Source organism: Empidonax traillii, unplaced genomic scaffold, assembly GCF_003031625.1.
Source record: "Empidonax traillii isolate 1590-97213 ecotype Southwest subspecies unplaced genomic scaffold, ASM303162v1 scaffold269:size870118, whole genome shotgun sequence".
In the NCBI taxonomy this organism is placed as follows: domain Eukaryota; kingdom Metazoa; phylum Chordata; class Aves; order Passeriformes; family Tyrannidae; genus Empidonax; species Empidonax traillii.
In genome coordinates, this window is record NW_020955462.1 from 69,786 (window position 1) to 83,698 (window position 13,913).

General features: G+C 48.2%; 1 protein-coding gene across 10 annotated transcripts in view; it reads right to left on the minus strand.

Annotated features, from left to right (window-relative positions):
* Positions 1 to 13,913, minus strand: part of PCDH15 (protocadherin related 15) — a 315,783-nt gene that overhangs the window by 43,423 nt on the left and 258,447 nt on the right. For all 10 annotated transcript variants that reach the window (XM_027889680.1, XM_027889686.1, XM_027889679.1 and 7 more), the window contains 4 exons: positions 13,765 to 13,905; positions 13,237 to 13,349; positions 5,533 to 5,642; positions 5,136 to 5,276 (listed from right to left, as the gene is read on the minus strand). In XM_027889680.1, the coding sequence (XP_027745481.1) occupies positions 5,136 to 5,276; positions 5,533 to 5,642; positions 13,237 to 13,349; positions 13,765 to 13,905 (505 nt within the window). The remainder of the gene's footprint in view (positions 1 to 5,135; positions 5,277 to 5,532; positions 5,643 to 13,236; positions 13,350 to 13,764; positions 13,906 to 13,913) is intronic.

Sequence of the window (13,913 nt, forward strand, 5' to 3'; positions counted from 1 at the left end):
AGGATGGCCCAGGCTCTGCTGGGGGGGCCCAGCAATGGCACAAGAGCCACGGGCAGGAACTGATGCCCAGGAAGCTCCACCTGCACAGGAGCAAGAACTTCTTGGCTGGGCAGGGACCCAGCCCTGAGCAGGGAGCAGAGAGGGGCTGGAGTCTCCTCCCTGGGGACATCCCAGAGCTGTCTGGACACACTCCTGTGCCCTGTGCTCTGGGCTGGCCCTGCTGGAGCAGGGAGGTGGCACCAGATCCCACTGTGGTCCCTTCCAGCCTGGCCCAACTTGGGATTCTGTGATCACCTGGCTGGGTGAGGTGGCTCAGCCTCCTTGCAAAGTTTGTGCCACAATTTGCTCAAAAATCCATTTGTTTCGTCTGCTGGTGGTTCTCTGAGCTGTCAAAACACTGATTTGTTTAGTGATGCTTTGAAAACGAGAAATGGAAGGTACCACATTAAGCACAGACCAACTGAAACACCCTGCACATCCACAGAGCATCACACACCTACCTGCATATGTCAGCTTCTGCCTGAGTTTCATACACAGCTTACACATCCTTCCTTCTGGCAGATGGAGGGGAACGTGGCATCTGTGAACTGCTCCCTGTGCTGGCCCTTGGCTCCAGTTCCAAGCTCCAGCTGGCGGCAGGACACGGCTCCCAGCCAGCCACAGAGCTTGCCTGCCTCTCAGCCTCCCCAGGATCCCCCAGCAGCAGCTGTGCCAGGTGTGGAAGGTTGTGCCAGGCCCTTCCCTGTGGGGATTTTCCTGCTTGGTTCAGCAGATATCACTGAACACGGGGCTCTGGTGCTCCAAAAATCCGCCCCCTCTGCCCCTGCAGCATCCAGCCTGATGGAGAAGGCCACCCAGCTGGAGCACATTCTTACAGAGGCTGGTTTAGGCTCTGCCATTTGACTGCTTTTTTTCCTTCATATTCCCAATTTGTTCCTGCTGCCTGTGTGTGGCTCCAATCCTCTCTGCATCCACTGTGAGGACAGGGATCCTCAAATGGTGTCAGCGTGTCAATAGTTGCACTCACCTTCCACAGGAGAAATTGTATGTCCTCCCACATATAAAACCTTCCATCTTTGGTATTCCAGATCTGGAATCCAGCTCCAGTTACATTCTTTTCTTTTTAAATGGATTCCAGGAGTCGAAACCAGGATTTACTCCTCCATGGGACCTCTTGGGAGACCTCACAGAGCCAAAACTTAACTCTTATTGCTGTGACTGAGTTACCTAAATAGCTGGCCAGGTGAAAGAAGAAACAGCCCCTTTGCCTGGCCAAAGCAGCACAGGCTGCCAAGGGGGACAAAAGGAGCAAAGAAAATTGATTTTGTGCCACCTCAGTCTCCTGCAAGGTCCCTGTGTCCCCTTTCCCTCTTTGCCAGCCCCCTGGAGAGGAGCTGCAGTGCACAGGGAGCACAGAACTGCAGCTGCCTCTGAGCCAACTTGGGTTTATAAGAACCAGCTAAATAACCACTCCTGAGACTAGAAGGCCTTTGGATCTTTGAGCTTCTGGGATTTGCTTAAGGAGAGTGAAAAGCTGAGGAACCTCTGAAACACCCAAAACTACCAAACCACGAATGACTAACACGGAAACCAAACCCAACAGGGACCCCAGGGAGCTGCTCACAGCTAATGTGCAGCAGCACTTCACTGCCAGGAGTTCCTCCCAGCGCGTGCAGAGCATTTCATTTCCAGAAATTTCTCCCCAACATTCCTGTTGAAAACCCTTCCCCAGCGTCCCCGCTTATCCAAGTGCCGGATCCATTCACTTCTCACCAGGCTGCAGAAATAAAGCTGAACTAAAGCAATGCTTTCTGGACACTGGGGCAGCATCAGTGATGCTTTGAGTGTCCCCTGGTTGGTTTTACACAAGGTTTCCCCACCCAACAGCGCTGCCCTTGTCTTCTGGAACACGCCAAGCCAGCCACCGATCCAGCTGCAAAGATAATTTATGCAAAGATAATTTAACACCAGTCCCTGCCCCTCGAAAAGCAGAGGCTCTTCTGCAGGAGGCGGCAGCAGCAGATTCTTCCCTTTAAAATTGCATTTTAATCACAGTGGGAATGAGATCTGTAATTTGTCAGGGTTCAGTAGCACTTTGCTCCTGCCTTACAAGCGCTGGAGCAGACTCGGGGCTTTGGCAGGTGAGCTGCACTGAGCTGCAGCTGCTCCCTCTCGCCCTCCTCAGCTTGGCAGAGCCAAATGGGAACGAGCACCGAATATTTGTTCAGTGGCTTTTTGATCTAAATCAGCCCATAAAGCTCCTCATGGGCTGCCACTGATCCAGAATGGTGCAAAAAGAACCTGTGACAAGGCACGAACAGCGACGCATTTGGAACAGCGCCGATCCAAGCTCTGACTGAAATCCACATAAAACCTCCATTTTCTACCAAACAAATAACTGAGTGAGAGCTCACATTTTATGTGGTCTCTCTAAAACGCACTAAATACACCTAAAGGAATTCGAGGTTTGCCCCAAACCTGCCCCAGAGCAGTGAGGAATCAGCCACAGCTCTGCAGCGTGTTGTGCCCATCTGGTGGGCACTCCAAACCTCTCTGGGCAGCCCCTGCCAGTGCCTGACCACCCTTTCCGGCAAGAAATTCCTCCTGATGTCCAACCTGAGCCTCCCCTGGCACAGCTGGAGGGGATACATCATTTCAGAGGCTCCAAAGTCCTCAGTGGTGCATTAATTCTGCTTCGTCTCCTCCCGCTGGAGCTCATCAATTCAGTGCCCCCAAACTCTGAAGCTGAATTTAACCTGATTAAAACTCATCAAAAATGAACGAGGTGTTGAGAAAATGGAAAAGAAAGACATTGTGGGAATGTAGGAATCAAACCCAGGGGTCAAGGGGTCTCCATTACAAAGACATAAGTGATTTAGCTGGCCAGATGCTTGTAAAGTATTTAAAATATAGATATATCTACCAAATTCTTTGGCTCTCCATGCAGCACAGGGCATATTCTAAGCTTGTAGGCTGCAGCCTATTCCCAAGTTTTATGGCATGTGCCCAAATACCTAAGCCCCTTCAACTAATACGGGATCACAGAATTCCAGAATGGTTTGGGTGGGAAGGGACCTGAAAGTTCATCTTGTTCACCTCAACCCCATGGGAAGGGACACCTCCCACCAGCCCAGGCTGCTCCAAGCCCCGTCCAACCTGGCCTTGGACACTTCCAGGGATCCAGGGGCAGCCACAGCTTCTCTGGGCACCCTGTGCCAGGGCCTGCCCACCCTCACAGGGAAGAGTTTCTTCCCAATATTTCATCTAAACCTATTCCCTGTCCCTCCATCCCTTGTCAATGGTCTCTCTCCATCTTTCCTCTTGGCCCCTTCAGGTCCTGCAAGGCCACAACTGGGTCACCCCAAAGCTTCTCCTCTCCATCTGAACAATCCCAGCTGTCCCAGCCTTTCCTCCCAGCAGAGCTGCTCCATCCTCTGCTCCTCTTGGTTCCTCCTCTGGACTCTCTGCAGCAGCAGCTCCCTGTCCTTGCTGTGCTGTCCCCAGGGCTGGGGCAGCTCTGCAGGGGGGTCTCACCCACCTTTAGGAACTTTGCAAAATCTGAGTGGCTTTTCCTTGTAAAAAACTCTCAGGCTCTGAACTCTGGGGGTCACAACCTGCAGTGTGGGAAAGGCTCAAGTGTGTCATCTGTCACCTCTGACCATGGCAGGGTGGCACTTTGTCACCCTGCCGGGTTGCCCAGAGCGAGCAGCCAAAGCAGAAAGAGCTGGCACAGCTCACTCCACCCTGCAGCAGAGGAGAAACAGGGATCCCCCTGTGCTCTGAGCTCCAGCTTTCCCAGAGCTCTCAGGCAGGATGAATTATCTCTGGGGAGAAGGTGACAGGCACATGACAGACTGATGGGAGTTGCTGTGTCCTGGGTTGGCCATGCAGCCCTCCCTGGGAGCAGGGATCAAATCCCAGGCTGTGGCAGCACCACCCCTACAGCATCAGACAGCCAGCAACGCTTCCAAAGGTGCACTTGGACTCAAATTGCTCCTTATATTACTAAGGGTTCCCAAAAATGATGAGAAGGTTTAATTATGCACCCGCTTTCGAAGATCTCACTGATGTTTAGGAACAGTCTGGGATTGACATTTTGGTTATGGTATCTCCCTGCACTGACAACTAACTAAATAATGGTTATTCTCCTAAAACTGAAGTACATTTGAACTCCATTTGCAGTCCCTGGATTCCAAATACCAGTGTGATTCCCTTTTGGGAATGAATTATGCACACGCAGCAGCAGGTACCCAAAGCCAGGCCTCAAGGGACTCCTCAGCTCCAAAACACACCCATGATGCTCCTTAACAGAAAAAAAAAAACCAAACCCTGACACATGGAGACCAAAAAATACAGAAAGAAAACTGGGTAAGAACAGTAGATGTAAAAACATCTACCAAAATACTTTTGCTACAAGGTTTGGGGCTTTTTTTTTTGAACTCTGGCCCTACTGTGAGTTAAATAGGAAGTGGTACAGGACTGGCAAAGCGAGCAAGGGATTTGAAAACCAAACTTCCTGGACGTTTTCCTTAGAGGGAGGATGATAAAAATAATCAAAAGACGTTTCAAAATATTTTTCTTCAAAATAGAAAACCCAAACCCTGAGACAGAGCCAAAGCAAACCTGCTGGGAATCAACTCCTCCCTGCCTGGAGATGCTGCAAAGAACCTTCTGGTCTCTGTCCCAGCGCTTTGCTCTCAGCCAGGGTTCCAATAAACTCCACACAGACCCTCAGGGGTGAGGAAAGAGTTCTTTTCTCCCTGCTTCCCCTGCTGTGGGTCTGTTCCCCATCCTCTTGGTAGCATCCCAACCCTTGGTGAGGTGTCACCAGCCCAATTTGGGCTGTCTATCGTGTTCGTGAGAAAGTAACTGTGCAATTCCAACAACACTGACAATGTACAATTTGTGCCATCAACTCTCTTTATACATCAACACGACTTTTGGCTGTGTCACCAAGACCAACATGGAGATGGTTGGTGAGGATTTACCTCAAAACTGACCAGGAGGTCAGACTGGGAGATCCATCATCACCCTCACATCTCCGGCAGCACAACAGGGTCACTGCCTCACCCTCATCAAATAAAACACCCCCCTGCATGAAAAAGAGATTGAAAAGGCAGGATTTTCCCACTTACTCTTGGAAGGGACCCGCAGGTTGGACTTCACCACCTGCAAGGAATCTGCCTGGACCCGCAGCTCGTAGCTCGTCACCCTTTCGTAATCCAGAGCCTTCTTAACGGAGATCACGCCCGTCCTGTTATTGATGCCAAACACATCTGAAAGCCAGCAAAACACGAGACATTTCAATTGCAATTCTGCAAATTCATTTGATCTTTAGCTCATCTCTGAAGGTGGGATTTCACCTCCGGGCTGGGCTCGACCTTAGAGGTCTTTCCTAACCTCAACCCTTGCGTGATTCCCCCCTCAAGCAGCAGCTTTACTTCTCAACGCTTTCTCTCGAGGCTTCTGGTGCCCACACCAGGCTGGGCACGACCACAGAGGCCGAAATATTGCCGTGGGTATTGTACTCACCCTCCTCATTCCCCGACACGATGGAGTACACGACCGTCTGGTTCAGGGCGGCCGCGGTGACCACGGCCACCACGGTTCCTCTGGGGGCACTTTCACTCACTGGGGGGGGTCTGCAGAGGGGAACAAAAGGATTGGGGTTACATCCCCGTTGCCTGAACGGCAGGTTGGGAGTTTCCTCCATCCATCAGGCTGCCTAAGGGAGAGGATCTGTTATTTAAGGAAACCACGTTAAAAAGGCAAATGCTGACCCTCTGTGCAAACGCAAAAACCAGGGAAAAGGTCCAAGTGAGGGGGCAACACAAACATCTAACAGTTCTTTGATTTGAGAAATGGAGAAGAAGGGAATAACGAGCAGAAACTGAAACAAAAGAACCAGCACAGCCTGAAAAACCAAGAGGAAAAAACAGGTTGCCCAGAGAAGCTGTGGCTGCCCCTGCATCCCTGGAAGTGTCCCAGGCCAGGTTGGATGGGGCTTGGGATACTGGAAGGGGTGGGATGGGGTGAGCTTTAAAGCCCCTTCCAACCCAAACCACTCCACAATTCTCTGATTCTGCACAGGCACAACTTTTAAGCATTGAGTACATTTTAAGCACTGAGCAAAGTTTACGTCAATAATGAATTAAAAAAACCAAACAATTACACCACTAACACTCGGGTATCTCACAATCTCCATACCCTGCAGACACTGATCAGGGAGTAACTCACACTCAGCACTGTTCCAGCGTGTCTAAATAATGAGGGTTTTCCTGAAACCCACCAAAGAATGCAGATGGGTTTTTATTACTCTGGGAGTTCATGAAACCCAGGTCACAATCCTAACTACTGGACCCAAACCTTTGCCGTTACCCCCCCCCCCCCAAAAAAGCAGGCAACCTGCCCTTGAACTCTGCCTTACAAACACACCCTTTGGGATGAATCTTGCCTTGAACATCCTAGAAAGAGCCTGAGACACCGAATATGGATCATGTAATATTTGTTGTACCGAAACACTGACCCCCCCCACTTTCTTTTTCACAGGAGAAGGTGATGGTAAATTCACTTTTACCCAAACACACCTGCCCGGAGCAGATCCCTCTGGCTCCCACCCTTCTTGCCTCATTGCCCTTGATTTATTAAGCTGTAAAACCCCTGCCATGAAGTGCTTATTAATGTGCATTTCACCAGTGCAAAGGGTGATCTTAGAGACAGGGGGGGAAAGGCTGTCAAACCTGGAAGCATTTCAAGCTGGGCTTCTTTTTGATGAGGTCAGCAAGGAAAACGTTGCATTACATATTACTGCTGTTTTGTTTTCCTTCTGAATGTGTATGATTGGAAAAAAAGAAACAAACAAATAAACACCCGAATTTCATTTCAAGCACACTTTTCAGTGTATTTTTAGCGGCAATGGCTTTGTGGGTCCCCCTCTGCCATGGCTGAACTCGGTGGATTGACAAATCGGTAACAATCAGGGAGAGGGTTTGTGTTTGCTCTGAGAGGCTCTGGAGAAAACACTCAGCTCCTCTCTTCAGAGCACGAACCAGAGAGGGGCAAAGAGGCAAAACCCAAGACCATTCAAGTGGCAATATCCCGGTTTTTATCCTGTACCACAAGTTCTAGTAAGCTTTCCTGGGGAATAAGTTCATCATTTTCTTTACACTAAGGTGTAAAACAGTGCTTTTGTTTCTTTTGAAGGGGAGGACACACCATTTGAAGCTGGTTTAGGGTACAGGCAGGGGGCATTTTTACGCAATAATTTTGTGCCCCTTGCCCAGCTCTGTTCCCTTCCCTGGACTTGCTCTGAAATAGTTTGATATCCCTCTGGGATGTGGGATTTCTAATATTCCTCCCCAAAAGACTTCCCTGCACGGGGCTCCACATTCACCCAGCCCCTGGATGTAAGAAGAGCCCTTGCCACGACCTCATGATCCACTTGCACCCCGTAAATCTTGGGGTGAAATGGGGCAAAGAGCAATAAACACCCACTTTCAGCTTTTCCTCTCTTCCCTTCGCTGAACACACCAGACTTGCAGCCATTTTTCAATTTGCCTGGGATCCAACAGGCTGCAAATTCACCATGAAACTTGCCTATCTCCCACAGCACGAACGGGAGATTTAATAAAAAAAAATCAAATTTAAAAGCAGCAAACCCAATAATAATTTGGAAAATTGGTTTAGCAGTGAAGTTTAACAGCGGGATGTGTATGGACTCCATATTAGACACTGCAGTCAACTCTGTTTTGTGGACTTTATAGTTTATATGCATGTTTTTTACAGCATATTGTAACTGCATTTTTATATGTATTTATATTTTAATTGATGAAGGTCCACAAGAACAGCTCAGAATTTAAGTTTTATTGTTGTTTAATGACACTGTTCACATTTTCCCCTCAACTGGATTAACAATGAGGGTACTTTTTACTCAATTCATCAAATTTTTGGGTTCCTGGATATGTAACTGTAACTGTCTCAGCAGTTTGTCAGAGATACTGATGATTTTTATTTTTTTTTCTGTAAAAGAATATTTTCTTCTTAATTAAATGTACTTTTCAAGCATTTGGCTTCAAAGTTTCCCGAAAAGGATCCCATATTTCTTACTGGACTTAAAATCCTCCTTTTCTGTCTCAGTTCTTGGAGCGGTTGGAGACACCCTGACCTTTTCCATGCCATTTATCTCTGGAACAGATGATGGGGGGAGCCTGGACACTGCTCCAGTGAACCCCTGTCATAACCAATCTTCCTGCATTAAAGGATGTGAAAACAGGAATATTTCTATCAGAGTCACTGCAGAGGCCAAAAAAAAAAAAAAAAAAAAGGGAGGAAAAAACCTCCCACCAAGCACAACACAAGACACATTCCCATCCTGGAACTGGTCAGACTGACAGGATAAATTCCAAGCCTGCCCTCCTAGTACACCAAGAGGGTTTAATTCTATTAAGATGGATTATTTCTATCCCATTTCCACACCCCAGAGCAATTTATTTCTACGTTTCAACAACTGCCACGCGATGCTGAGAGCCCTGCCCCTCGTCCTCACCCAGCACAGCGAGGCAGGGGCCCTGCCCGGCATTTGCTCAAGAAATAACTTCATTTTCTTACACAACCACATGTCATTTAGTTTTCTATTACAAACCAAGTAAGTGCCAGGAGAAAACAAAACAAAACCACCATAAACCAGCGATTCCAAAAGCAAAAGCACACATCTTTTCCTGAGGCCAAGTTGTCACTTGAGAGGCAAATTAAAAACATATGCTGGAAGCTTCAGTTTGGGGAAAACACTGACTCTTTTTACTCCCACACCTCAGAAATGCTGCATCAAAAAGGTTGCCAGTCATTTATAAAATATAAATTCCATTCTGGGATGGGTGGTGCAAATCTGCCATCATTACACAAAAGATTTTTGAGGGAGTTCAGAGCACTGTGGATGTTTTTCTGTGCCAAACTCACCCTCCTGAAGGAGGCATCAAATGAGGCATTCCGTGGAACGCCCCCCATCCCCTCACTGTCACTGTGCAGGATTCCCCATTCCCTGTTTCCCAGTGAGGATACAAGAACCGACTGGACAGCAATAAACCAGAGAAGCGGGAAAAGCCTCCTGGAGTAAAACACTTCCATTTGATTCCTGCTGCAGCTCCCCAAGTTTGCTCTGTGAAATCCTGGGACAACGTGACAGTTTGCCTTGGATGGCGTTTGCCTGCAACACCGAAGGATTTAATTGGGTGGAAAACATCCCACTGTCCCTTCCACTGAGGGAGAGAGGAGCCCACATGTCCCAAAATCTCCCTTTTTAGGCAGAACACATTTTCACAGCAGAGCGTGGTTACTGGTAGGGACATAAAATTCCACACTACATTTACAGCGAGTAATAGCCTCGAATTCCCAGCCTCACATGCCTCCCCATAAAACTTCCCATTACTGTACAACTGGACACAGCTTTTCCAGCAGGTTGGGGACCGATAATGCAACACTAACAGAAGCTGTAAGTTTCCAGTATTTTCCTTTTTTCCTGCTCTGCAATGGCTGAACACCTGTTTAATGTCCCCACAGGCAATAATTAGGAAGCAATGACGCTGCTCTTGGTTAACATTTCATTCCCTGTTCCAGCAGCACATTCCTATTAGCAATGACCTTCCAGTTGCAGAGGATGTGCTATTTACTAATTACCAGAACAGCAAAAAGATCCCAAATCCCTTTGAACTTTTATTTTTTGAAAATGAGAACGTGCTCATAGAGAGGACAGGCTTGCTTAAAAAAAAAAAATAAAAAAAAAAATCTATATTCTTCTGAGGTTTTCTTCACATCTGGTCTTCACTGCTTTGTAGTGCTACTAATTAGTAGCTGTTAATTAAGAAATGAAAGCGTTGCCATTAGTTGTCAGGAAGAAATGGAAACTTCTGGATCAATTCCTTGCTCCAAAGTTCAGTCCAGAGGTGATCTGGGTGGAGCCACCGGGACAGGAGAAATAGCAGCTTGAGAAAGGGCCACTCAAAATCAGGGGTTTGACTGTCCCAGGCAAGTGACTGATTTGGTTCATTGGGTTATTGACCTTTTTATTGTATTACCCAGAGAGGTTTTGGCTGTCTCATCCTCGGAAGTGTCCAAGGCCAGGCTGGATTTGGCTTGGAGCAACCTGGGATAGTGGAAGGGAGTGGAATGAGATTTTAAGGCTTTAAGGTCCCTTCCAACCCAAACCTTGCTGGGATTCTCTGACTGCCTTTGCAGAGATGTGGCTGCTGCACTAGTACAAAACAGAATGAGATCAGCCAGCATCAAAATCCTGAGTTAAGTGGCGGGACTTGTCACAGCCTGTTTGGGCAGCGATGCACGAAGTCTCCTGTGCCTTGGTCTGGCACCCCTGCCCTCATCACCCTGCTGTGTCCTTGCTCTCCAGGCTGTCACAGCAGCTGGGGAGGGTGGAAGTGTCCGTGCCCACTGCTGACAAGCACCCCATGCATCCCTCAGGGTGCTGGTTCCTCCCTGTGCCATCAGTGCTCTGGAAAACCAGAGGAATCTGACTGAGAGCCAGCCACCCTGCGGGAGGTGTGGGGAGAGGAGCAGCATCAGCAACGTCCTTGTCCTTCCCTGGCAGCTGAAAGGTCAGCTGGGCTCAGGGTGGACCAGCCTTCTCCAATTCAACGTCCACAGCACTTTGATTCTTTTGGATTTTTGCCTCTTTTCTTCACACTTTGCGTTTCTGTGGAACAACGCTTGGCTTGGAAAGCACTTTATTTACCAGGCACTGCTGCTGTCAGCTCTCCAAAGTCATCTTTAACATCCAAGACAAGGACAGACAAGGGTCCACACACTGCTAATGCAGTTAAAACTCCTTCCTCTGCTTCTATGAGGGTGTGAGTGCTGGGAGAGGAGGGATGTCCCAAAGCCTGCTTGGCCTTCACCTTCCAGTCCCCACCGGAGGAGCCAGCTGGTTCAGCTGATCCCTCTCTGGTGTCCTCTCAGGTCCATCTATTGCAGCCATCAGGAAGGAGCTGCATTTTAGGACTCTCTTGCTTTACATAAAGCAAGGGCTCCACGCTGTATTTTCCTGCTCTCAGAGCCTCAGCTGCCCTTTGCTGTTTGATATGTACAGCGCAGCAGCAACCAGGAGTCTCCAGTATAATTTACAATCCAAACAGAGAAGGTGGGGGCAAAAGAGGCTCATTAATTTGCCCCAAGTTATGCAATAATGCAGAGTGAATAAATGCAAATCTCTGACTGCACCTACTTGACTGCTGCCTCCTGTGGAAGTCACTTTAGGATGGAGATAATAATCAATCAAAGCCTCCCTTGGTGTGAAGAGGGCTGCAAGCGGAGCCCCCAGTGCGCTGCTGTACTTCTGGCAGAGCTCAGAGCTGCCAGACCAACAGCTCAAGGCAGAGTGGCACTTTTATCTCCCTTTTTGCTCAGGCCATCTGGTCCCTCTCTCCTGTATTTTGTATTTATTTCTGATTTTGTAATACATGCTGCGGCCTTGCTCTGTCATACTGTTCAACTGTGACCTTTTCCTAAACACACGGAAAGGAAGTTTGTAAAACAGCTCGAAAACAATGCTGGAATCATCCAGATTATGGTAATTAAACAAGCAAAGATCAATTCTAATCCACTCCAAAGCCACTAATTCTCAATCCTTCAGAAATCCGAGCATCCACATCCCACAGTTCATCATTTTGCTGTCATTTACCCCAAAGATATCCTATGGCAACTGGAAAAGGAGTTGCTGTGAAAGGTGCCAGTTCCAGCCTGAATCACCTGTCAAGAAACCAAACACAAAGCGCAGCCTGCAGAGCGTGACAGATCCTGAAAACCTCGGGAATCAACGCTGGTTCCCCCTCCAGAATGTCTGAGAGGGTCTCAGAGCTGGACCAGAACGTTCTGGGGTTTGTTTTCATGTCATTTCTGACACTGAAGAAAACAAGTGACTGCTCTCTCCTGTTTTCCTGTAGCCCCTGCAGACCCTGCAAGGTGCTGTGAGGTCTCCACACAGCCTTCTCCTCTCCAGGCTGAGCATTCCCAGCTCTCCCAGCCTGTCTCCACAGGGGAGGTGCTCCAGTCCCCTCACCAACTTCTGGACTCTCCTCTGGATTTGCTCCAACAGCAAGTTTGCTCCAGCAGCAACCTCCGTGCCCTGACGTGTTTGAAATCACAGCCACAGCGACTGCAGCATTTGTATTTGCTGCATTACCTAAATTACACTTCATACCTCTGGAGAACCCCAATAAACTATAGGGAGCAGCAGGAATAATCTCTCCCTCCAAAAATCCTGCAGCGAAGGACTATAATTAAATGCAAACTTCGTCACTTTGCACTGTTCCTTCGGGTTCTGTGTTTGTTTCAGGATTAAATACGGAACCAGGAGAGGTCTGCCAGTGTTTTGCCCTTTTTCATTTCTTAAAAGTTACGGCTTCAAAACACTAATGCTCTAATCCTGAGGATAAACAGAATGCACATCATGAATTTTTGTCTGAACTCCTTAAAACAGCAGGGCAAGCCCCCATTAGGGTCTCATGTAGACCATTTACATTCAGTCTCTGTGTTCCCATTTGCTGCAGTACTTGGGTTTGAAAATATCTGTACAAAGCCCAACATATTCTGGTGCTGATTGTGTCACAACATGGGCACCACGAGCACACAGTGCAGCTCCTTGACACCTTGGGGCTGGTTGCGTGGACCCCATCCCTCGCTCCCTGTTATTCTGTGGATGTCAAGTTTATCACTTCTGATTATTATGTGGATGTCAAACTGATAAACACACTCTCTGTAACAGAATTTAACAAACTCATCAGCCTATTTTTTTGTTGTTGTTTTTACTCAATTCTAAGACACTGAGGTTGAAGATACTAAACTGTCAGAGGGCAAACTTTATCACCGTAATAAGAATGATTATCATCTGCACTTCCAACACTGGAGAGGTCGAGTCTGACACACAGATGGTGCAGACGATCAGAACACGCTCCTAGAGGCTGGAGGAAAATTAACCCTGAGCCCTGGTGACCCCAGTCACAATTCCAAGGCACAACATTTGCTGTTCATCCAAGTGACTGGCACGTTTATCCGAAGGACTGACATTTTCAGCAGCCTCTCAGAGCGCTGTTTCAAGCAAACCTTTCCTCACCTACTGCCCAGATCTTTCCAGCTGGGGACAACCTGTTAAGACCACAATATTTTTGTAGCTCAGAATTCAAGGGGACCTAAAAAAACAGTGGTGATAATGTGAATGAATAAATTCTGTACCTGTACTCATCCTGGGTGAAGCGTGGGATGACCGAGGGCTGCAGCACAGCAATTTCCACCGTCGTGGTGTTGAACTTCACAGGGTCCCCGTCATCATATGCAATGACCACCAGCTGTTAACAGCAGAGAAAACCACGCACTGAGCAGGGACAAGGACACTCCTCAGGCTGACCTGCAGCAACACTTGTATTTTCAGGGCCTAACAAATCGGATGGGGTTTTCTCTCCCTGCAAATCACGACTTGTGTGAGAACGAAACACGGGGGAAATGGGTGACAGACGTCTCCACAGGCTGAACCCTCTGCTGGAGGCAGAATGGCAGGAGAAAAAAAGATTAACAGAAGCAAGGAGCAAACAAAATTGAAATTTCACCTCTTCACCCAACTGGAGGTTGGACTTGATGACCCTGGAGGGCCCTGTGATGATTCCGTGACCCTTCTGTGGGATATAAAGAAACAGAGGGGCAATGCAAAGGGGAAAGGAAAAGCAGGGAATAATTTCCAGGCACGACAACAATGTGAGTCTGTACCTTGAACACCGTGCTGGGCTCCTCGTTGAGGTTTACTCGGGTTACGACACGGCCTGAGTTTTCCTCCACGTCGAAAATGCTGGCACTGTAAGGGAATTGCACAACATCCACTTTGTAGCGGACCCGGCTCGCTGGTGTGCCCTGGAAGG